The 22,184-nt window shown below is 49.2% G+C and overlaps 2 protein-coding genes across 2 annotated transcripts; both read right to left on the bottom strand.

The window, feature by feature from the left end:
• Positions 1-229: 229 nt before the first annotated feature.
• Positions 230-7,423, bottom strand: LOC122379732 (metabotropic glutamate receptor-like). Its single transcript, XM_043362137.1, has 6 exons — positions 7,268-7,423; positions 5,967-6,835; positions 1,723-2,225; positions 1,341-1,447; positions 787-1,002; positions 230-454 (listed from the first exon to the last, which is right to left on the bottom strand). Exons 2-6 carry the CDS (start codon positions 6,809-6,811, stop codon positions 419-421), a joined length of 1,707 nt encoding a protein of 568 aa, XP_043218072.1. The 5' UTR covers positions 6,812-6,835; positions 7,268-7,423; the 3' UTR covers positions 230-418.
• A 2,659-nt stretch (positions 7,424-10,082) lies between these two features.
• LOC122379754 (fibropellin-1-like) lies at positions 10,083-21,302 on the bottom strand. Its single transcript, XM_043362189.1, has 3 exons — positions 20,846-21,302; positions 17,353-17,916; positions 10,083-12,366 (listed from the first exon to the last, which is right to left on the bottom strand). The coding sequence occupies exons 1-3, from the start codon at positions 20,903-20,905 to the stop codon at positions 11,389-11,391; spliced, it is 1,602 nt and encodes a 533-aa protein (XP_043218124.1). The 5' UTR covers positions 20,906-21,302; the 3' UTR covers positions 10,083-11,388.
• Positions 21,303-22,184: the final 882 nt, after the last annotated feature.

The raw sequence follows: 22,184 nt of genomic DNA, 5'->3' as shown, positions 1-22,184 counted from the left end.
CTAGAGATTTTCTCAACAATATGTAATGGAGCTGGAAAGACGTTGCACAGAAAACAATCGATGGCTCTCAATGATTATTTTTTTGGAATATTTAGGTCTTTTTTTTTTTGCTCAGGTCAATACTGCAGGTAACTGCAAAGGTCATCGGAAGAAAAAAATTTCCGTGACTTTCACTTGCTCGATATTGGACAGCAACAAGCAATTTATCATAGTGGAGGCAATTGGAACATATATAATCGCATTTATTCACTTAGGGTATGACAAGCGATCTGTAAAACACCAAAGTCGGTGCGTCTAAAATCCATCGTCTTGCCCTGCTCCGCCTCGCGCGGCGGCTGCCGTCCATCCAGCTATTCGGAAGCATCTGCACAGGCCAAGCAGTGGTTCAGTGGTTCGACCCAAGGGCTAGGGTGTCCACTTAGGGCTTGAAGCAGATCCAGCAGCACACGTCACCCTGCAGAGCGACAGGAGAATGGTTACCATTTGGTCACCTGACGTCCCGCGGCGTCAAATGTGACCTCCATGTCATGCATTCCGTTCATGTAGTCGTGATGACAGCAGAACATTGAACACAAACGTTTTTGGTGGCCACCGACAATTGAAAATCCTGCGACACAAAAGTCAAGCCAAACAAGTTAGTGGCTATTTCTAACGAATCTGAAGCTCAATGCACGCAGCCATATAGCCATATAGGTCATTTCACGCCACGCTTCATTTCCACTGATTTCCATTTGTGATGGGCCGAAACGTAAACACATACAATCAATACAAAACCAAACCACTCACCACCTGCGTGCTCTTGACCTCGCCGGGCCCGCAGGGGAGGGAGCAGACTGAGAGGGGCACCTGTCTGCTGGGCTCAGGTGGACCGTCGGGGACGGCGGTGTCAGCGGGGGGTCGCGGAGAGTGAACGGCGAACGGCGGTCGTCCGTAGAAGCCGCGGTTCCACCGGATGCTGTCTGTCCTCAGTGTCAGCCGTCCCTCCTGCCACCGACCGACCGCCTGGAACGGAAACGAGCAGCTCCAGCCCCCAAACGACACCAGCACGCAATAGCAGTCACCTGTGCGCAGTCCAAGCTCGCCAGGGTACATTACAATCGGCCTGGCTGTTGCGAGAAAACATTATAGAGTTCAGTGCGAGAAAATCATGTTTTCACTTTGAGTATCGAGCATGAGAAGCTTAAACGATCTGTTACCAGTCTCCGCACAGTTGCCGGTGTGCACCTGTGCACCGCGGTAATGTTTTGTATCATGTATGGCGTCCAACTCCAGTCAATAACGTAAGCGGTGAATGGTTGTAGCGAGCGGCCTTTTACTGATTCGTCTCTCCAGTGGCCTACCTTGTACTCGTACTGTCTGGTGTCAGAGTTCCAACGGTAGTTAAATATGGTGTGCCGAGCCACTCCGTCCCCGTTTTCATCAAACTTGACTTGGTTTCCAGCTAGACCTGAATTAAAATCAAGCAAATAAGGTTATGTTTTGTACGAAAAAAATATCGCTAGTCGCAAAACAGCTAAGCAAGTAGGGTGATTAGTAGACATTTGTGTTACCTAGGATAAATTATGATAATTGGATATGCTGCCATTTGAAGATCGTAGGTATATGAAGATCTTTATGCATGTGCAATGTGCATTGTGCAATGAAGTAGGAATAAACAGTCGTGCATACAACACAATGACATGCATACCGTTTCATGTGCTGCAGATTCTAGAAAAGAATCACCTGTAAATGAAACGTTGAGGATGTAATTTTGGTAGAAGTCTCCTCCATCATAGTTGTTCATCTGCTCACAGATTCCCAGTTGATTTCCGCACAGATCGCGCTGGAGGGCGTGGAAGGCGTTCGCGAACGCATAGACAGCGTCGATGACGAACTGCACCTTGGCCTCCTGGACGAAGCCGGTCTCTGGCCGCAGCCGCAGCGCCGGGTCGCAGGCGGTGTCCTCGGCCGCGTCCGGCGCCAGCGAGCAGCCGAAGAACGCCTGCCAGTAGTCGCGGAACCACGGGTTGCGCCGGTTCGTGTCTGGCGTCAGCTCGGCCATGTAGCGGTCGAAGGCGGGGAGTGGTCGTGACGCGAGCTCCACGGCGAGGGCGCCCTCGGCCACCTCCTCGGCGCCCCGTACCACGCTCCTCCGACTGCCCCAGCCGTCACCCGAGTGCGCGAACGCGGCGATCCAGTGGAACTGCTGCTGAAGACCCATTCGCTTTGCTGCCTTCAGCAGCCCTCTGTGGTGAAACAGGGGAATCCAGACTGTGAATCAATTGGACAGTGCGTGACATTGCTGCTATCAATACCTAGCTATTACACTTTTGTATTTACCTACCAAGTGGTTCTGCGTGGACAACAGTTATGGGTGACAACAACTTTCGACCACTGGCGGATCCAGGGGGGGGGGGCCACCGGGGCCATGCCCCCCCCCCAAAAGCTTGAAAGGGGGGGGGCCAACATATCTTTTGGCCCCCCCCCAAAACGCTTGGAGAAAAATTAATGTGAGAAGGTTGCGTAGTAGATACCTACTAGAATCAGCAGCGTGATTCAATAGCGTAGAGAAAGTCAGGGGCGCGGGAACTACTTTCAGACTGGGGGAGCACACCATAATAGAGATCAACCTAGGGTCCCCCAAATCTAGTTTTCTCACCGGTTTTAGGCCACTTATTTTTCATCCCTTGGCTTTTTCAACAAAAAAAGAAACAGTTGCAAAAAAGGACGGTATTCCGTCTGAAAGTTGTGGGGGCACCGCCCCCACTGGCGGATCCAGGGGGGCCACCGGGGCCATGGCCCCCCAAAAGCCTGAAAGAGGGGGCCAACATATCTTTTGGCCCCCCAAAACGCTTGAAGAAAAATTAATGTGAGAAGGTTGCGTAGTAGATACTATAATCAGCAGCGTGATTCAATAGCGCAGAGAAAGTCAGGGGCGCGGGAACTACTTTCAGACTGGGGGAGCACACCATAATAGAGATCAACCTAGGGTCCCCCCAAATCTAGTTTTCTCACCGGCTTTAGGCCACTTATTTTTCATCCCTTGGCTTTTTCAACAACAAAAAAAGAAAACAATTGCAAAAAAGGACGGTATTCCGTTTGAAAGTTGTGGGGGCACCGCCCCCGCTGGCGGATTCAAGGGGGCCACCGGGGCCATGGGCCCAAAAAGCCTGAAAGAGGGGGCCAACAATCTTTTGGCCCCCCAAAACGCTCGAAGAAAAATTAATGTGAGAAGGTTGTGTAGTAGATACTTACTAGAATCAGCAGCGTGATTCAATAGCGTAGAGAAACCCAGGGGCGCGGGAACTACTTTTAGACGGGGGGGGAGGTCACACCATGATAGAGATCAACCTAGGATCCCCCAAATATAGTTTTGTCGCCGGTTTTAGGCCACTTATTTTTCATCCCTTAGCTTTTTCAACAAAAATGAAAACATTTGCAAAAAGGAGCGGTATTCTGTCTGAAAGTTGTGGGGGCACCGCCCGCACGGCCCCAGAGTTGGGGGGGGGGGGGGGCAAGCTGCCACCACTGCCCCCTCCCCCCGGTTCCCGCGCCTATGGAGAAACTACCGGGTTTACTATAGCTTCCTTCATAAAGTGTCGTCATGTCTTATCGTCACCCGAGAAGGTCTTATTGCATAAATATCGATTGAGCTGTCAAGTTAACAAACTTGCTGTGGCAGCCTGACCTGACATGACCCGGCAACTTTTCATTCACGGAATATGCGCAATAAATTTTTTAGGAAAACTCACTGAGTTTTCGTTGAAAAAAAAACTTGTTTTGTTTCGTAATTGTACAAGAAGCATATGAGGGACCTTTTTGTCCCTTCCTGCGAAACGGTAAAAGACTTATTTCGGTCACAGCTCAGGCCAATCTCTAAGGGTCAGTCGGGTCACTTATTTCTTAAAAGGGTCCTTACGGCATCCAAGGACCAATTCCGGCTTTTGAGTGCGCCACATCAGCATTTGATGCTACGACAGATGTCGAAATCTGAATATATGTTACAGGCCGTATGAAAATTCGGTCCGTTTACAAACGGCCTGGCCCAGTCAGGCCATATGAAACTACCTGAAAACACCGGCCGTTTGCAAACTATGACCTGAAATATCAGACCGTTTGAAAACGACCTAGTTAGTTTCGGCCTAGCGGATCCAGGGGGGCCACGGGGTCATGCCCCCAAGCCTGAAAGGGGAACAACATATATTTTTTGTCCCCAAAAACACTTAAGAAAAATGAATGTGAGAAGGGCGTAGTAGGTAGAGAGAAAATACCGTATCATTAAAAATCTGTGAGCTTGATAAAAGTGTTGGTCTTGTCTTCACCCAAGAAGTTCTTATTGCACACTTTAACCATGGATGAAAGAACCTTCATCCCCTGGTTCTCCTTCATCCATGCTTTAACTCTCGATCGACGTGTGAAGTTATCGTGTAAGGTATCATGAAGCCGATCGCGACGAAACTTTAGTACCCTCATGGTGACAAAGTCTGAAAATTTCATGACCCTGACCCAAGTGAACTTTGACTTGTGGCCTATTTCTCGAGACTATCCGTGCGTTCGGAGAGCATGGAATATTCACCGTCCCCGGGAATATTCCCCGTGCCGCGTTCGGAGGCGTATCTCTCTGAACGGCTAATCTTCGGAAATATTCCGCGCGCATGGAATATTCAACGGATTCCACGTGGAATGTGCCTCTCCGAACGCACCATATGTTTGGCCATGTTGGAGGCCATGTTTGGCCGGAATAGCGATTCGGCGTATGTCGGCTCACATTATCCGCGCTTTCATAGTCTTTTCGTGGTTTAAAACGCTCAAACATGTGATATGATGTTGCTCCCACGCATTAGGGCGGATGCCAATGTCACCTTACGGTCAAGTCAGGTCATTGACCTTTGATGACCTTGGTGCACTTTTCCGAGTTTAACATGTTTCTAGGATAGTTTCGTTTAGCTGATTTTGAATTTAGCATTTTGCAGCCATTTGAACATTTACGAAGTAGTTTTGATGCCTTCATATCATGTTACGTAGCTGCCAGTGGTAGTGGACACCTGCTATACGGACGCCCATAAGTACTCCTACTGGTTGATCTGACCTGACCTGCCCTGACATGGTCTAAACGCATGAAGACATTATCTATGATCCAAACTAACATGAAATTTGTGATCAGCACAAAAAAAAAACGTATTACAGCCTTACTTTAGGAGGTTCTGACAGGTCCTGATTTTTCCGTCTTTTGGGTCTGTGACCTGACCTGGGCGGTGTTTCACGGCACGCTGCCAGCCGCTGCCAGCGCTGATGGCACTTTTGGTTTCAATGGAGACATCAACAAGCCTATACCCACAACACTACCGAAGGCTGACCTTAGCTCGCGGAATGCGCTGTCAGCGGCTGTCAGCACGACCGTGAAACACCGCCCTGGAAGGTCAACCAATGACCAAGGACCTTAAAATCGGGTATCATCGGCTTCGTCTCGTCACTCACGGGCAACACGCCTGTTTTTTTTCCGCGAGCTCTAGCTTAATCAGGGGCCGAACGGCAGGGGGTCCAACCGACACCTCCCAGCCCGCGAAGGCTGCGCCACGCACCGACCCGGAGCGGGCTAATTGGTCGACAAAAGCAATTTGAAGTGTTTTCAAAGTAATATTTAGGCTCGGGTTGGGTGGGCTACCATTTCTATATTTTTTTTTATTTTTAGTTTAAAAAAATATCGTTTCAGGGCTGTGACGAAAAAATAAGTGGCCTAAATCCGATGAGAAAACAGGATTTGGGGGTACCCTAGGTTTGGTTACTTGCAGGAATTGGCCCCCCCCCCCCAAAAAACGCAAGTCTGGATCCGCCAGTGCTTTCGACAGGACGTTGTATTACAGGGTGTGGGTTGTAAGGGAGTTACTCGGCTTCGGGTGACCTATTTTTCTTCGCCGGTTCTGTTCGTACCGTTTACAGTGCCAAGAATGACGCGGAGAGTGAATATATTCCAGACACCTGCTCACCTAGCATCTTTGGATGTGACGAAAAGGATCACCCCCCGCGCTCTTTGCTTTCGTTGAAGATGGAGCACGATGGCCTCAAATCTTTCAGCAGAAGCATCTGCTGGCACTGTCTCGTGCACTGCTATGCATATGTTCCTCTCGGCTGCGCGAGCCTGAAATGCTTCGCTGGCCCCGAAGTCCTGTGCGTTTTCTGAAGCGACGGTGCTGATATATGTCCAGTTGAAGAGCCGTATCATATCTACCAGAGTATCCACCTGAGATGAGTCAGAGGGCACCGTTCTGGCGAAGTAATCGAACCTCCTTCTATCGCTCAGATACTGTGCCGTAGAGGCTGGTGAAATCTGCGGGATGCGAAACACCCTGAGTAGATCGGCCACGTTCATGGATACGATGTTGGAAGAGCCGCCAACCACGCCACTGACAGTCTTGTGGCGATGTTTGGGTCGGGGCAGCGACCCATCCGAGCACTCGAAGGCGGCTGCGTCCTCATCCAGCGGGCCCTTGATGAGCGCCAGTGCCTGGTTGACCGCGTGCCCGGCGGTTCCGCACGTGTCGACGATGTGAACGCCGAGAGATGTGTTCGGCAGCAGGTCACTGTCGTTGTTGATCTGGTCCACGGCGAACAGCATGGCCTCGAGCTGCTGCAGGCCGCTGCCGCTCAGTTTGGTGCTGCATGGAGTGCTGTCGCCCTTCTCGTGCACGGGGAACAGGCCGCCGAGCACCAGGTCGCCGCCCAGCAGCACTGAGTAGTGGCCGATGGCCGGCGGGACCAGCAGCAGCACAAGCAGTAATGGTAGCAGCAGTGGTAGCATCAGCGGTAGCAGCGGCGGCCGCCTCAGCTGCATGGCCGTGCTGCAGCAGAAACCGCCCTAGAGAAGGGTAAAGCTGATGTCATTAGCTTCTACCATCTAAATACATTGCTTCATGTGCGGCAATGTATTTACATAGTCACAAACATTTAGTATTTTTTTTTTTGTATTTACATAAGTACAAACATAATTAATATTAGTATTTACATAAACGTTTAGTGTGCAAGGTATTGTAGGTCGCCATTTCTAAGTGTGTGACTCGCAGAAATGACAAGATGTGTTTGCCGGCGCACACAGTTTTATCCGGACATATCGGCTAACAAGAAGTTTCCACGGACACTGGTGGTAACGTTAACCATTTAATTAAACATCTAAATCAAACTAAATTAGGAGAAAACATAAAAGATGAGCATTTCAACCACAGGCCAGCCGATATGAAAACAGAAAGCCTTGCCTATTCCCTACCTAGACCCTACCTATGTCATGTCATACCTCGAGGCAGGAACTCCGGGGTTTTGTGTTCACATGAGTCCGACACCACCATCCACCCAGCAGTTCCTGCGTCTGTTGCGAGCTGGCTCACACATAACACTGGGGCGTGTATGAAGTGAAACCATACCGAAATGGAGCGAATCCGTGGCAGGACTGCTGTTTTTATCGCTCCGGCGAGGCTCGTCAGTCTAAATGTTATTATAAGCAGTGTCCGAGTGTTTACGCATGGGCACTGGACAGAGTGAATCGAATTCATTGATGGCGTGGGTTGCGACATTTTTACCGTGGCATGTGGTCACAGTAAAAATGCAATTTTTTGAATGAGTCCATGTAATTTGTTTAAATACCTAAATTTCATTATTTGGCGGCATCACTGGTTCGTTCTCAAGTGTCGTAATTGATCAATAATGTGTGAGTAATCATATGTTCGAAAGGGTTTGATATGTAGGACTAGTGTTATTTGTAAACGGAATGTATCCTTAACGGAACTATTTAATTTGCTGTCCCTCCTCTGTTCATTTACACTATGTCTACAGCGGATAAAAACACGAACAAGAGACCAAACGTTTTACATGGCTCTGATACCTACATACACCGATATGCTTTACATATCCCAACTGCTCTTAAAGCCAACTTCTATCACACTCTGAGCCCTGAGGTCAGGGGCGTCGCCACGGATTTTTGAGTGGGGGGGGGGGGTCGGGTTTCTAGTCTTCACCCGATGGGTAGGGGTGTTTTTTTTTTTTGCCACACTTCCCAGTTTTGTGCGTGCGTATGTGTGTGTGTGTGTGCGTGTGTAACAAATCGGCGCGCAGCGCCGCCAAATTTGGTATAACCTATTAGGTAGGTATACCTACCTACATCACTTGCGTAAAAATTATCACTGGTCACTTAAGGTCAGGTCGCCATGTCAAGTTCAGTTATACGGTATACCTCTATAAAAACTTTCCCCTCTCGCCATTCTTGTAGCTTTTCTCCCATAACTTCGAAATTTGGTACACTGTATATGTACCTAATGTATGGGGCTATACGTGTCAGCAATTCATGATTCTAACTGAGGATTTACATCTATGATCTGAAGGCAGGTCAAATACGTGACCTCGTCATTAGAAAATAATGAGAAATTAGAAAAAGCACGAATGCCTCCTGCTTTGAAAAAGTTCGTCAGAAACGCAAAATATCTTTGGAGCCATGACAAATCAGCTCATCATTGCCAGGGACAGGGTGCAACTTATGGCGAGTGATGACTCGAAAGGTCATTAGTGGAAATGTCCATCGATGGCCATCAGCATTTTTTTCTACAACTTTTGACGAAGACGCGGTAGAGCGATGACAGCACCTGGAAGGTGTTCACTGTTCAGCTCAACAACACGGGTCCATTCATATGCAGCAGGAGGTCCTTTTTCGATCAGGACATAACGTTGACCTGAGGTCGTTTTAACGTTAATTCTGAATGGTCAAATTTTAACTCATGTGACGCGTCTCAAAGAGATAAACACGGTGGTGACAAGACAAGATATGTAAATACCATACAAATTCACGGAATCTTAAGTTATTGCAAAGCAAATGTTTCGGCAGAATCTGTCCAGTTAGCTGTTTGCCTTCTATGGGCAAAACATAGACCTGAGATGAAATCTGACGCGAAGCTAGCGAAAGAGCGTTGAAAGAGCTATCGAATATGCTTTCTGCTTCACTGTAGCCCTTCTATTGGTGGTTTCCCAGTCGCTAACGTATAACGTATACTAAACTAACGCTGAGGCATGCTTTCGACCCCTGATCGATCTACAGGTTTGCGGAAAAAAGAGCATGCTGCCCGTGACGAGAGAAAGCCGATGGTACCCATTTACAAGTTTTCGGGTCATCTCAGGACTCAGGTCATCGCCAATAAGTAGAGAAACTCGGGACCTGCTAGAACTTAACGAATGTAAGTTGTGATGGTTTTTCGAGGTTCTGATTACGAATGTTATCTTAGTTTTGAACGAAGATGATGACTCCATGCATTTGGGGTAGATCAGGTCAGGTCAGATCGACCAGTACCTAATAGTGGATGACCACCACCGATTGCTTCCTAGCATGTTATATGAATAAGCAACACAACTACTTCTTAAATGTTCAGATGGGCGCTAAGTTCAAAATCAGCTCCAAAAACTACACTATCAATTAAAAGCACGTTATGAAAAAGTGAACTAAGGTCATCTTTATTTGAATCAGGGATATCGATTTATTTTAAGTAGGTGATTAACTCGAGCGCACCGGAAGTTTTGTTGCAATCGGCTCCTTTTTGCGCGACTTCTTTGCGAAAGCCCGAGACGGTTCCATCTGACTCCCTTTCCCCTACATGTGCACTGTACAGCTAGTTGTGACGGTAGCCATGGGGCTGAGGCTAGTTTGTAGTTTTGTAGTTAGGTACTGATCCGACGAATCGACTGCGACCATTTTTTTAAAACGATCAGACGAACGCTCGGGGCAGTTTTGGCGCGTCCAATCCTTTGAGGGATAAAAAGGTATACTAGGATGGGGGCTACTTAAAAACATTGTTGTGCTGGTGTTTCCCGCCCACAGCTAATTGACCTTTAGGTAATTGGCTAATTGGCTTTAGGGAGCTCTTGAAGCGATTTTGAATCTGATGTATTTGTTGGTGTTGCTGACACCTGCTTCACTGACATAAAAGCTAAAAAAGCATACTCAGCATCGCAAAAAGTGGGGGGGTCGACACCCCCAGTTTTCAAGAGTGGGGGGTCACGACCCCCCCGACCCCCCCGTCGGCGACGCCCCTGCCTGAGGTCTAATTACACGTGATGATGGAACACAACAATCAGAATAAAAATTTCATTTATTTCTCAAATTGAGCAAGGTTCAATTCAAGCCAATCCATCTAACTACCACAATAAATATGCGCACTCCGCTCAACGGCCACAGGCTGTGAGCCATATATCGACTTCAGTCCTTAGGTATTATCATGAAAACGTCATCATACCAGAGCATAACAGTTCATAGCAATAAGCACACTCAGCATTCGTACATATCTATAGTTACTTGTCTCGCAAGCTCAATGCGGTCGCAGATGACAGAATATAGCAGAGCTGTACAAAACGGGTCATTTCCGGCCGTTTTACATAGAAGCGACGATAAACAAAAAGGACAGATCCAATATTACTGATGCCGAGAGGGTAAATATAAATTTGTACCACCACCACCACCACTTCAATATTGTTTATGTTTACCTAAGTCAGATATAACATTGTTTTGATCGGAGCACGGAATCCTTATTTTTTATACGGCATTTGACAGCACAAGACCAGAACATCGACGCCAAATATCGAAGGCCGTCACGTCGACGATCGGCGCTAACAGCAGGCAAAGACAGTGCTGACAGCAAGTGCTGGCAGCGCTGATAACAGGTTCCAGCGACACTGACAGCGCTGACAGCTTCTGACAGCTAGTAGAACGTACTGTCAGCGCTGAAAGCAGACACTGGAAGCGCTGACAGCGCCCTCTGACACGTCCATTGGCATCGCTTCTCACGAACGCTAGCAATGCAGCGCCCTCTACTGTGCTGTCAGGCTGGCTTCAGCTTCAACCTTCCTCATTTTTCTGTCACTTACGATCAACTTGCCCCTGCTTGCAATACCTACTTACAGATTCAGCAAAAGACACAGGCCACGCGCAGACAGCAGCACCAGAGTTCCACACCGATAAAACTGTCACCGCAGCCAGCAGAAAACACCGGACACCAACGCCCTCTGCTGGCACTAGTGACGGTGTTACCAGTGGGTGGCGCCCCCTGCTAACACTAGCCTACTGACAATTTCTGACAGCACTTACGCCCTCTGCTGTCATTACTGACAGCATCTGACAGCACTGGAGCCTTCCACTGTCACTATACCGACAGCATCTGACAGCACTGGTGCCCTCTGCTGTCACTACACCGATAGCATCTGACAGCACTGGCGCTCTCTGCTGTCACTATACCGACAACATCTGACAGCACTAGCGCCCTCTGTTGTCACTACTGACAGCATCTGACAGCAATGGCGCCCTCTGTTGTCACTACACCGATAGCATCTGACAGCACTGGCGCCCTCTGCTGTCACTACAAACACTGGCGCCCTCTGCTGTCACTACTGACAGCGCGAGGAGAACGGCAGCGCCAGCGGCGCCGGCTGGGAGCGCCCGGTCCGCCCCAGTACCGGCGAGTCCAGGCAGCGGCCCGACTGGCACTGGTTGTTGGACGTGCAGAACTTACCGGAGGCCCGCTTGGGCTGGCAGCCGCCGCCGTGCGGGCGGCAGTACAGACTGGAGCCGCAGTCGGAGTCCGTGCTGCAGGGGAGTGGCGCCGGCGTCGGTCGGTTCGGCCGACACTCTCCGTCCACACAGAGGGTACCTGACGGACAGCGGATGGTAGCGCACGAGCCGGGGGGCGGAGGCGCTGGCACGCACTCGCCGTTTACGCAAATGGTGCCCTCGATGCACAGGACGGCAGCGCATGAGGCGGGCCCCGACAGGCACTTTCCATCGACGCAGACGGACCCCTCAGGACAGAGGACTGCGGCGCAGGAATCGGGCCCCGGTCGGCACTCGCCATCCACGCAGATAGAGCCTACGGGACAGAGGACTGCGGCGCAGGAGTCAGGACGTGGCACGCACTCGCCGTCCACACAGATGGTGCCCTCGAGGCAGAGGACGGCGGCGCAGGATGGGGGCGGCGCCGGCACGCACTGGCCACCCAGGCAGCTCTGACCCGGCGGACAGCCGTGTGGCAGGCAGGAGGGCTGCACGGGGCCCGCGCACAGACCGTGCTGCGTGCAGCCCACCCCGCTGGGGCAGTCAGACGCGTACAGGCAGGCCACGCACACTCCTCGCCGGCCGCAGTGTCCCGAGCGGCACTGAGAGCCCCGGGAGCAGCGGCCGCCGACCGGGCGCGGGGCGTAGCAGGCCCCGGCGCGGCAGAATCCGCCGCCCGTGCAGTCCTCGTCCCTGTGGCAGTAGACGCAGCGGGAGCCGATGCAGACGCCGATGCCGGCGCAGTCCTGGTGGCTGCTGCAGCCGCCCGCCGGGGGACAGCTGCCGTACGAGCATGGAGCGGGGTATGTCTGACCCTGCGGAGAGACAGAGAGGGGGTCAGAGTGGACTGGTCTGGGTGTAATACCGATCACACTTCCGGGGAGGGAAAACGGAACAGTCACGAGAAGCCCACCAGCCATAACATGATAATCTGTCGAATGGTACACCCAATGATGATAAATAGATGAACGCATAGTTTCATGTATTACTGACGCTTCCGGCTTTGACATTGAGTGTGTGCCATCTCTAGACCCATAATTGGCCTGGCTGTTTCGCAGTCGAACGTTTTGGAGGCATTTATGACGTTTGCATTTACAATTTGCAATACGTCATTACAATACGCCACAGATGAGTTATGATTCTGTCATGTCGTGAATAAAATAAGCCCGGGTACACGTCCATTCATACGTGTGTGGAATTGTGCAAACGCCGTCGCTTGATGGCTCAATGCTGAATTTTGGAAAACAGAACACCTTGGCTAAGCTAAAATCTCTTCCGTCATGAGCCGTAGCGTGAAGCATAAGCCAGATCCCTGAGCCGTCGTAATGCTTTTTTTGCGGTACTTGTTTTCCTTGTGTTCACAGCATGCGTGGGAGATAAACCGATCTACACCTAATATCTTTAGCGGTGCACTTCTAAGTGTTTGTTAGTTAACATAATTTGATACGTGATTTCACAGTTCCAATAGAGGTTCAGTCCACCACTTCTCGATACACTGTGGGCATGGAACAAGACGTTCAACCGGCTCCTTTTTTGCAATTCAAGTAGAATGCAGTGAAATCGCTGGGTCTGGTGGCACCGGCAGACAACGGGTCACCCCGTCTAGGAGCCGCAAATTTCCAACGTTCGGGGCCTCCCTCAGTCACCTTTCTCATCAACTAGTCGGCACGCATGTCACGATATTCGCACCATAGCAGGTCAGTCAACCCACTTTGGTGGCATTACAAATCGTCGCACAGCTGTACAATGCGTGACCAAAGTGACGACATTTATCAAAAAGAGAACATGTCGGTGAAATGTTTGTAAATCATGATCGGCTGCAGATTTTCTCACGTTACCCTTTTCTCGACAGATACGAACTATGGGATCGTGCCCATAGGATCAGCCGGGCAAATTTCTACAGTCAGCACTCGCAGATCATTGTAAAATTTCTGCCACAACGTCTAGTCCACAGCCACTTTAATTGTATAAGCTGCTTGCATTTAAGACGAAATGCGAATGTCACCAGAAACAGGTTAATTACGAAAATGAGTCTGGCTGAAGATCAAACAGCGATTTCATTGTGTCAGTCACTTTACACCGGCTGTTGGCAGATACGGAGCTGGTTTGGCAGTGCGGGGAGGCTGGGCCGGCTGTCGCCAAAGTACCGGCCTAACGGGCCGGCCGGGGCCGGCAGTTTCACCCGGAACCTGCCTCTGCGACACCGCGCTGCACTGACCCGAGCCGCCGGACAAATTCCTCTCCGAACCGACCGCCGCCCCCCGGACCCGGGGTGAGCGGAGCCAGAGTGGACGCAGGAAGAGCAGGAGAGGATTACAGTAAGCTCTCCGAGAGTGCAGACTAGATCAATTGGCCATTTGCAGGGGTGGAGACGGCGCACGAAGGCCGAATTCCGGTTACTTCCGGCACGTGTGGCTCAGCCAAGTGGAATGCCAGACGACTGATTCATCTAGACACCGATTGCATCCAAATACGGCAGGTTTCACAACAACCAGCTGAACCGTGCAAGCTCGACTTTGTGCACCGTTAGATTTCATCTGCCGGTGATCCACTGGTGTGAGAGTAGGATAGGCCTGTGCTGACCTGGGAAACTGTGCTCTGGTTTTAACAGAAGCTCAACATACACGTAACAGCGGCAAGGCTGTATTGTGTTTTCGTCTTCAATTATTGAATAATTTAATCATTCATAATTCGTTTTCTTAATAATAATTTAATTAAATGCTGCTAAAATTGCGATCAGTGATAATATATAATGATATAGCTTCGCATACAGTGGCCTCAGGTAACTTGCAAGTTGCAACTTGCAGTGCGTAATAACGTTTCCCTCACACATGAAATGCAGCCGCAACTATTTTTGGACTCTGGAAACTAAGGAACCTCATGCAAGTACAGAGTACTTGTTCATTTTCTTGGAGAGTTGAAATATCTGAGCTGGCAGCCGCCGTCGCCGAGCATCAGTAAATCATAACAAGGATTGCAACGGTTGTAAGCAATGGAAAGTGCACGAGTGAGTGTTTTGCACACTTCTTAATGTTGTTCGCTGGCTTCTGCGGTGGCAACTTAGAAATTGAGTGGTGGATTCTTGTAAAGTGTCGGAGAAAGGGTGAAAGGAAATGACCCAAAGGCGTGACCGGACTGCAAGTACGAACGCTAGCTGCGTTATACGCTCTTGGTAATATCTAGGTTTTTAGGTTCACCGCCTAAAAACCTAGAAACCTAAAAACCTAAACCTAAAAACCTAAAAACCTTTTTTCTTAATTAAAAGTTACTTGAGTTATAAGCGATAAAAATGAATTGAAACCCTTATGAACCAAAGTGATTTTGACTTAAGTATACCGAAAACTTGGACGTGTCGGATACCTTGCCACTGCGGCGCTCATTCCAAAACATGACATGAACTGCTGCGTCGTAAGTGAATTCAACCGAGCAATAATAAAGTTTGCACGGCTGTCAGTTTAATATACCCGACAAGTATAAGCAGTTGTTTATAACCAACATAATCTGAGACACATGGGTGATAAAAGCAGTGGTGGCAGGAATCAACTGGCGATGCAATGCACGATGAACAGTAGGAATGCTGTCGTCTACAATTCGTTGTTTTCACCTGTGTTTACAGCTACGATTATATGACGGTTTCCTATTTGATTATGGAACTGTGCAAGCTAAATCGCATTTGGACAGCTGCAAAGGCACTGATATCTACTTGGGATTTCGACGCATGCTTCTTTCAGAAGAATGCCTTCGAAATATTAGCATTCACCTCGGTAGGTTTCAGCTGGGTGCATATAAATCACATATTAAATAAATACATTCACCATTGAAATATGAGCATTAGGTAAGGGCTATCCCAGGTCTTACAAAGGCCTTCTCAAAGGTCTTCCCAGGTCTAAAAAAATACGATTTAACAATTTACCGAATCACTCAAAAACACGGGTCCTATTTAGGGATATGACATTTTTTTCTTTAAATAACGGAACCTATAACGGATAACAAATTGAAAAAGATGCTCTAACAGAGTCCAAGGGAGAAAAGCGTGGTGCGCAAGAGGGATTACCTATAAGTAAATGTAGGTATTGAATAGCATCCAGCTAATGAATTGCGTGGATCATAGTCAGTCAGAGACTAAACCTTCAACAAGAATTTCATCGCTACCAAAAGTAATTTATACTGACTTGCGGTTGGTTGCTCATTGCAACACATCTTTGCAATACGAATCAACAGGCATTCAATATGATCATGTCTGATGAGGACCTTTGGCAGAAGCTGGTGTTCATGCTATCCTGTCTTTTATAATATCATATTCTCCAACCAGTACCAGGTATTAGGGGAGAGTGGTGCAGGAGGCCCCCCCTTAAGCTCAGTTACTATTTTTAGACAACTGATAATATTTAAGCGCTAACGTGTGCATGCGCTGTGAGCATGCATCATTTTCCCATACATATTTGCATTCAAAATGAATCTAGGGGGTACACAAACCGTAAACTTTAACATTTTGGAAAAAGTTGCAAAAGGGCCTCTTACACTATGGGTATGGTAAGACGCCCCCCCCCCCTCGGGCGTTTTAAAAGTCAAGTCGACTTGTAAAAGACGCTTTGCGAACACAGCTGCAAGGCCTTTTATTTCGAAAAGCTAAGCAAATACGGTGTTATCGAAACCAATAACACTTCCAAAGCGCTCGAACAATGCGAAAACTAGCACAACCAAACGCTGATGACCAACGAAAATTGTACCTATAACCTCTAAGAAAAGAAACAGAAAAAAGAAACAAAAACAAACTCCTTGAAAAAAGAATGCCACGCCTGCCGCAGGTGCAGGCGTTTTAGCATCGGGGGCGTTTTTTATCGGGGGGCGTTTTATCATCCTCGAAGGGAGGGCCTCTTAAAAAAATACAGTGTTTTAACGTCCACAATATTTATGGTTTATGAGACATTTGCAGCGCACCAGAACATGGTCTATTCTGAAGCTAACATGTGACAATTTCGATGAGAAAAGATTGCATTTGATAGCCATTGTTTTTTTCAGATATATAAGGGTGATAAAGATGCATATATCTAGCAATTAAAGGGGCAAAAACAGAAACAGGCTTACCAGAAGTCGCTGCGACGCACCTGATACCTCAGGTTTCGTGAGTTGTTGTTTCAAGAGGGCTTCTGCTTTACAAGAACATTAAAAAATAAATAACATTATTGGTTTGGTAAAAAAAGCGATGGGGCCTCTTACCGACCCTGGGCGTCTTACACGGATCTCCTGTATGCTGGCCTGTCATTGATTATGAATATTGCATTTAATTTAACGAAACTGAGAAAGATGGATGACTGCTATCAAGATGTTGAAACTTGAAATAATCCTACCGTTGGTGACGACTTAGCGAAGGCTTATGGTGGGTGGCAAAAAAATTCGCACGGCCTTGGCATTTATCAGACTTGACAACTAGCGGTCGTCTACAACAGTATTGCAAAATGTGAACATCGTCACTGACCTAAATGCAATGGGAGAAGAAACAGGCCTTGATCGATTATGGAGCGATGTTTGAAAGGAGTGAGCTGCAGTGAGGCAGCTGAAAACTGTTTTAACATAAACAGTAGGTAAGGCAATTGTGAGCTGTTTTGGCATTGACCTATAGTGAGGCAGCTTTAGGCTGTTATGGTATATCCAGCTAAATTTGAAGCAGCTGTAAGCTGTTTTGGCATACACAGCCGTGCAGCAGCCGTACGCTGTTTGGCATAGACAGCAATGAGACAGCTGTGAGCCGTTTTGGCATAGACAGCCTTGCAGCAGCTGTGGTCGTACTCTGTACCCACCTGGCAGTGTGATCCAACGCAGGGCGGCGTCACGGGCTTATGCGGCTGCACGGACACCTGATGAACCGGCCGGTGGGCCACCTGATGTACAGGTCGGTGGGCCACCTGCACCGGGGCGACAGCCTGCTGCTGCGGCTGGGCGATCACCAGCTGCTGGTGAGGCTGCGCGACCACCGCCTGGTGCTGCGGCTGGTAGGCCACGAGCTGCTGGAGCGGATGGTAGGCCACCAGCTGCTGCTGAGGCTGCTGGGCGACCACCAGCTGCTGCTGGGGCGGCTGCGCGACGACCACCTGGTGCGAGGTCTGCTGCGGCACGTCCACCGGGATGATGATCTGGTGCTCCTGCTCCGGCTCCGGCTCCAGTTCGACCACGATAGTCTGCTGCGGCGCCGGCACGGCCACCGTCACGTGCTTCGGGGGCTTCGGTCGCAGCAGATTCGACAGCGAGTTCAGCCAGCAGGTCAGGCCGAAACAGCTGCGGCCGCCGCGGTTCGAACCGGCGCCCTCCGCGGTCGGTGACGGCGTGGTGGTGGCGTTGACCTCGCCGGCTGCTGACACCGGCAGCTGTGGGCGGGAGGAGCGGGGAGGGTGAGTGGGGCAAGCAGATGCCGACAGTGGATACAGGTGTGCCGGGCTACCTCTTATCCAAACAACGCCAACCGAGACGCGCCCTTCAATGCGATCGCTGGCTATATTCTCATGACCATCGATGGATAGAGATCAAAACAGATTTTTGCCTGATGTAGAAACTTTCTAATCAATGAAGATAAAAAATACCTCCCAACAACGCCTTGCAACTCCGGCACTCGCCCGGAAGCCGAAGAACAGACCTGCCCGCATGGTTTGGGCGCTTTACGACATCATACTCATTATGCACGGAAGCCGAATTACAATCAGAGAATTTCGCTGAGCTTCCGTGTTATAACAGGGTGTTATGTAAGGTGGCACCGTCATTGGAGTTTGGGCCGGTAATGTTGCAGCTTTAGTTGGTGGGTACGGCTTCTAGTGGGACAGTTGGCGACACAGGCCACTTTCACATTATAGGACCTAGAAAACAGTACTGCTGTGGCGCTGCCGCTACTTGAAAAAACAGCCGATCAATTGTTTTTAGTTCAGCTGTACGTCATGAAACACCCCATATTTCGCTCCCCTACACCAACAATATTTATTGTTCTGTCCAAACTATAGCCAAGCCTAAGTGTTAAAAGCCGCCAGTGACTACTGAGTTCAACGACTAAAGGTTCGAATTTCTTTTGTTTTACGACAAAATTCAAATAAAATGGAAGCAGGACATTCATTTCTGTGTTTTATCATATCTTTAGTTATTCAGCATTGCATGATATACTTTTGGTTTCGGAATGAAAAGTTAACCCTCGCCGGCCGAGGGGGGGGGCGGGTGCCGCCCCCCCCCCCCATAGGGTTTTTTTCGCGATAGCTCCGAACACGCTGGCGATAGAGAGCTGAAACTTGGCATACCTGACCTTTGATCCAAGCCGCATCTTTTGACACCAACCGCATTTTTGGGTCAGGTCAGGTCACTGACCTATGACGTCATAAGTGAACCTCTGCACGGTCTTCAGATGTCGCAACTTCGCAACGCCCTCACTGCCAGAGGAGATGTCACAGGGAAATGAAACTTGCAGGATCTAGTATCCATTATGAGTCCCACAACTTGTATATCTCGGATTTTTCCTAAAGGTCATATGAGGTCATGTCATTTTCGTCACCTCACCATTATAAGTCAATGGGGAAAAATGAAAACTGCTATTCTGGCGCCGGGAACGATCTCCAACTATCTCAAGCACACAGAATCGTGATTTTATGCACTCCTTGCAAGGTTAGATGCGTCACTTTTGCAATGTTGACCTTGCGTGACGTCATTTATGACGTCATCAAGGTCATATTAGTTTTTCGTCAATAACTCTTGATCAAATTGAGCTAGCGAGTCGGGAAAGCCACCAATGGACTTAGGAAGACCTGCCGAATCGAATGATATGCGACATGACCTCTTTCGACCAGCTTCGTGACCTGGGGGTGCTGACCTGACCTTGACCTGAGGTCAACACCCCAAGTTGACCTGACCCGGACAAAAAGTATATCATTCGACGCGCCTGAGCGAGACGAACACGATGCTGCCAAAATAGGCGCTCTGCGGCCGTTTTTTGCGAAGTTATTCACCAAAAACTGAACCGTACCTTGGGGCACTTGACCTGACCTCAGAGGTCACCGGTTGACCTAGGACCTTAAAATCGGGTACCAATCTCTGCGTCTCGTAACGGCGCACACGCTCGTTTTTTCCGCGACGCGCTAGCTCCACCAGGGGCGAAACGGCGAGGGGGGGTCGTACCCGCCCCCCCCCCCCCCTCGGCCGGCGCGTATGTAGAAAACCAATAGGTCCGGCGAGGGTTAAATTGACACAAGTTAAATTGAGTGTTGACACTGGGTCAAGGTCAGGTCATATCCTATCAGATCATGAAGCTGGTTCAGATAGGTAGTGTTACATGTCAATCGATTCGGCAGAGCTGATTACTGAGCCTATATGTGCCTTTTCTGGCTTCCAAATTAATTAATTCGGTCGTTATTGTCGAGAAAGTCAATGTTCTCAAATGACTTTAGTGACGTCATACACGATGTCATGCAAGATACAAAATAAGGCATTATTACTAAGAGTTAAGACTATGCTATGGGAACAATCAAATCAACATTTTATGTGCTCGAGGTACCACCACTGAACAGATCATGTAATCATGTAAATGATGTAAAAATGGAAAGTTCACAAGAGCTTCCAATGACCCGTATAAAAAAACGTGAAAAAATGTTTTACTGAGGACGTTACGCAACTCGAACATTTTTTTTTTAATTTTGGACCGTGCAGTGCAGACTGTAGAGTTATCCAAGACATCACTAGTCAGCGACCTGACATTTCTCGAAATGCTATTTGTGTGAAAATATCGAGCTGAAATCGAGTTGGAAACTGATCTCGCCGGTCATATTTTTCTGCGCTATATCTTTAACGTGTTCACAGCAAACGCTGAAAACCGTGAAGGTGCCACCATTGAATGAGGAGCGCATATAAGCCTGGCGCAAGCCACTAAACCAGTTTCAAACGCACTCCTTACCACAGTTAACCACAAATGCGTACCGTCCGACTGAATTAAGTTGCGCATATGATCATATGCATCGGAGGCAGAAATGCCCGCATTATTCGGCCCCTCTTATCGGGGACTCTGCAATGATTTTTCCTGATGAAGTCCACTCTTAGGCGTGTATCTCATGGAAAGAAGTTATTTGACTTGGCGACCGTCTAAGTTAGTTCAATGGCCGATTGCTCATCCACTTAGTCCCACATCAGACGTCTTTCACATTCCCCGTGACATCTTTGATACCACCCATGCTCACCTCATTTTCACCCATCTTCACCTCACTTGCTTTCACCTCATCCATCTTTACCTCATCCATCTTCACCCGCCCATCACCATCCCGATCGACTTACCGGTGGTCCAGCAATTACCAGCAGCAGCAGCGGCACCACAAGAGAAGGTCGGACGCGCATGGCTGCCTCACGAGATGTTGCTCTTGGTGTCGGAGGAGAAGTATCGGTCGCGGCAGCAGCGGCGCGGCGGAGCGGTGCTGACGAGGTTTTCAGGGCTGAGGTCCCCTCAGTTCGGTGCCGATGCCCCAGAGGTGGCCGGTGATGTCGCGCCCCGTGTTGATGTCTCGGTGACACGAAGGGCACTGGCTGCTCGGCTCCTCTCCCGCCTCCGAGTGGGCCTCGGTAGTGGCTGCGCGTGGACACGGGATGCCCGGGCAGCGGCACACACCACTTTCTCAGTGGTCGGACCGGTGCGACCGGTGATCTCCTCCGGCGGCCCTCGCTCGCTCTGACCGGTCGGGTCACCGGCGGAGGCCGTGCAGTGGGGCGCGGACAATGGAAGCCGGCGGGGTGCTCGGTGAACTGGCCCTGGTCAATTAACCGACACGTATACAGACACGCACCGGAGCAGGTCTGATGCGGAGGGACCAGTGTCGGCCAGCTCGTGTCTACGTCGGGTTCCGCTCTTTTCGCCTTTATCGGGCGGAGATCTGGGGCTATACGATACTGACCTGATTGTAGCATTTGCAAGGTGACAATGCGAATGAACTAGTGGCATCATTAGTGGCATATCTAGTTTCCCGTTTTCCTCTAACTAGTGACATAACTAGGCTTTGCGAATGCGGCATCTTTTGACAGAGGCTGATGACCTATCCTAAAAATTATGTTTATTGCAAAATAATCTACATCAGCGTGCCTGATAAAAAGTGAATTGAATAAAAACGTTTTAGCTTTTTATCAAAGATAGACTCAAAACGAAAGCTTAGCTCCTTGGCCATAAGCACCTCATGCTACGCTAGCTTTCTGAGCTAAAAACTTTTTGTGGGAGCTTGGAACTACATGGATAGGATAACTTGTTTCATATGGTTTAGTTTCATGGTCTCATAGGATTTATAAATTTAATTTCATATGGTTATGTACTTATGTCTCAAAGGATTTTAAACGAATTTGGGAGAAGTGCTGAAAGCTACTATCACGTTAACCCGCGCCCCGTTGGGCTCTGCCGAGCAACGCGCCCGGTTGGGGGGGGGGGGCATTTTGGCCCCCCCCCCCCTAAGATCTCGAGAACCACGCAACATAGCGACAAGCGGTAAACGGCGTTGGATAGCCCCAACGGGGAACTACCTTGTGACCCAATTTTATTGACCTAGGTCAAACCGATGACGTCACAGGTCAGGTCAAAGGTCCAATTTTCACCGTTTACAGGCACTTCAAGAAATGCGTTGTAAAATCGAGTAAA

The sequence above is a fragment of the Amphibalanus amphitrite genome, unplaced genomic scaffold, assembly GCF_019059575.1.
Source record: "Amphibalanus amphitrite isolate SeventyFive unplaced genomic scaffold, NRLGWU_Aamphi_draft 000083F_arrow, whole genome shotgun sequence".
Taxonomy (NCBI): Eukaryota; Metazoa; Arthropoda; class Thecostraca; order Balanomorpha; family Balanidae; genus Amphibalanus; species Amphibalanus amphitrite.
Note: the sequence above shows the minus strand (reverse complement) of the source record. Positions and strands in the feature narration are given on the sequence as shown.

Excerpts from the sequence above, each read along its gene's own strand:
- LOC122379732 (XM_043362137.1), bottom strand. The coding sequence starts at position 6,811 with ATGCAGCTGAGGCGGCCGCCGCTGCTACCGCTGATGCTACCACTGCTG. Across the intron at positions 1,448-1,722 it reads CCTCAACGTTTCATTTACAG|GTCTAGCTGGAAACCAAGTC; the intron begins GTGATTCTTTTC and ends ATTTTAATTCAG. Across the intron at positions 1,003-1,340 it reads CCAGACAGTACGAGTACAAG|GCGGTCGGTCGGTGGCAGGA; the intron begins GTAGGCCACTGG and ends TTTCCGTTCCAG.
- LOC122379754 (XM_043362189.1), bottom strand. The coding sequence starts at position 20,905 with ATGCGCGTCCGACCTTCTCTTGTGGTGCCGCTGCTGCTGCTGGTAATT. Across the intron at positions 17,917-20,845 it reads TGGTAATTGCTGGACCACCG|CTGCCGGTGTCAGCAGCCGG; the intron begins GTAAGTCGATCG and ends TCCCGCCCACAG. Across the intron at positions 12,367-17,352 it reads GCGTTGGATCACACTGCCAG|GGTCAGACATACCCCGCTCC; the intron begins GTGGGTACAGAG and ends GTCTCTCCGCAG.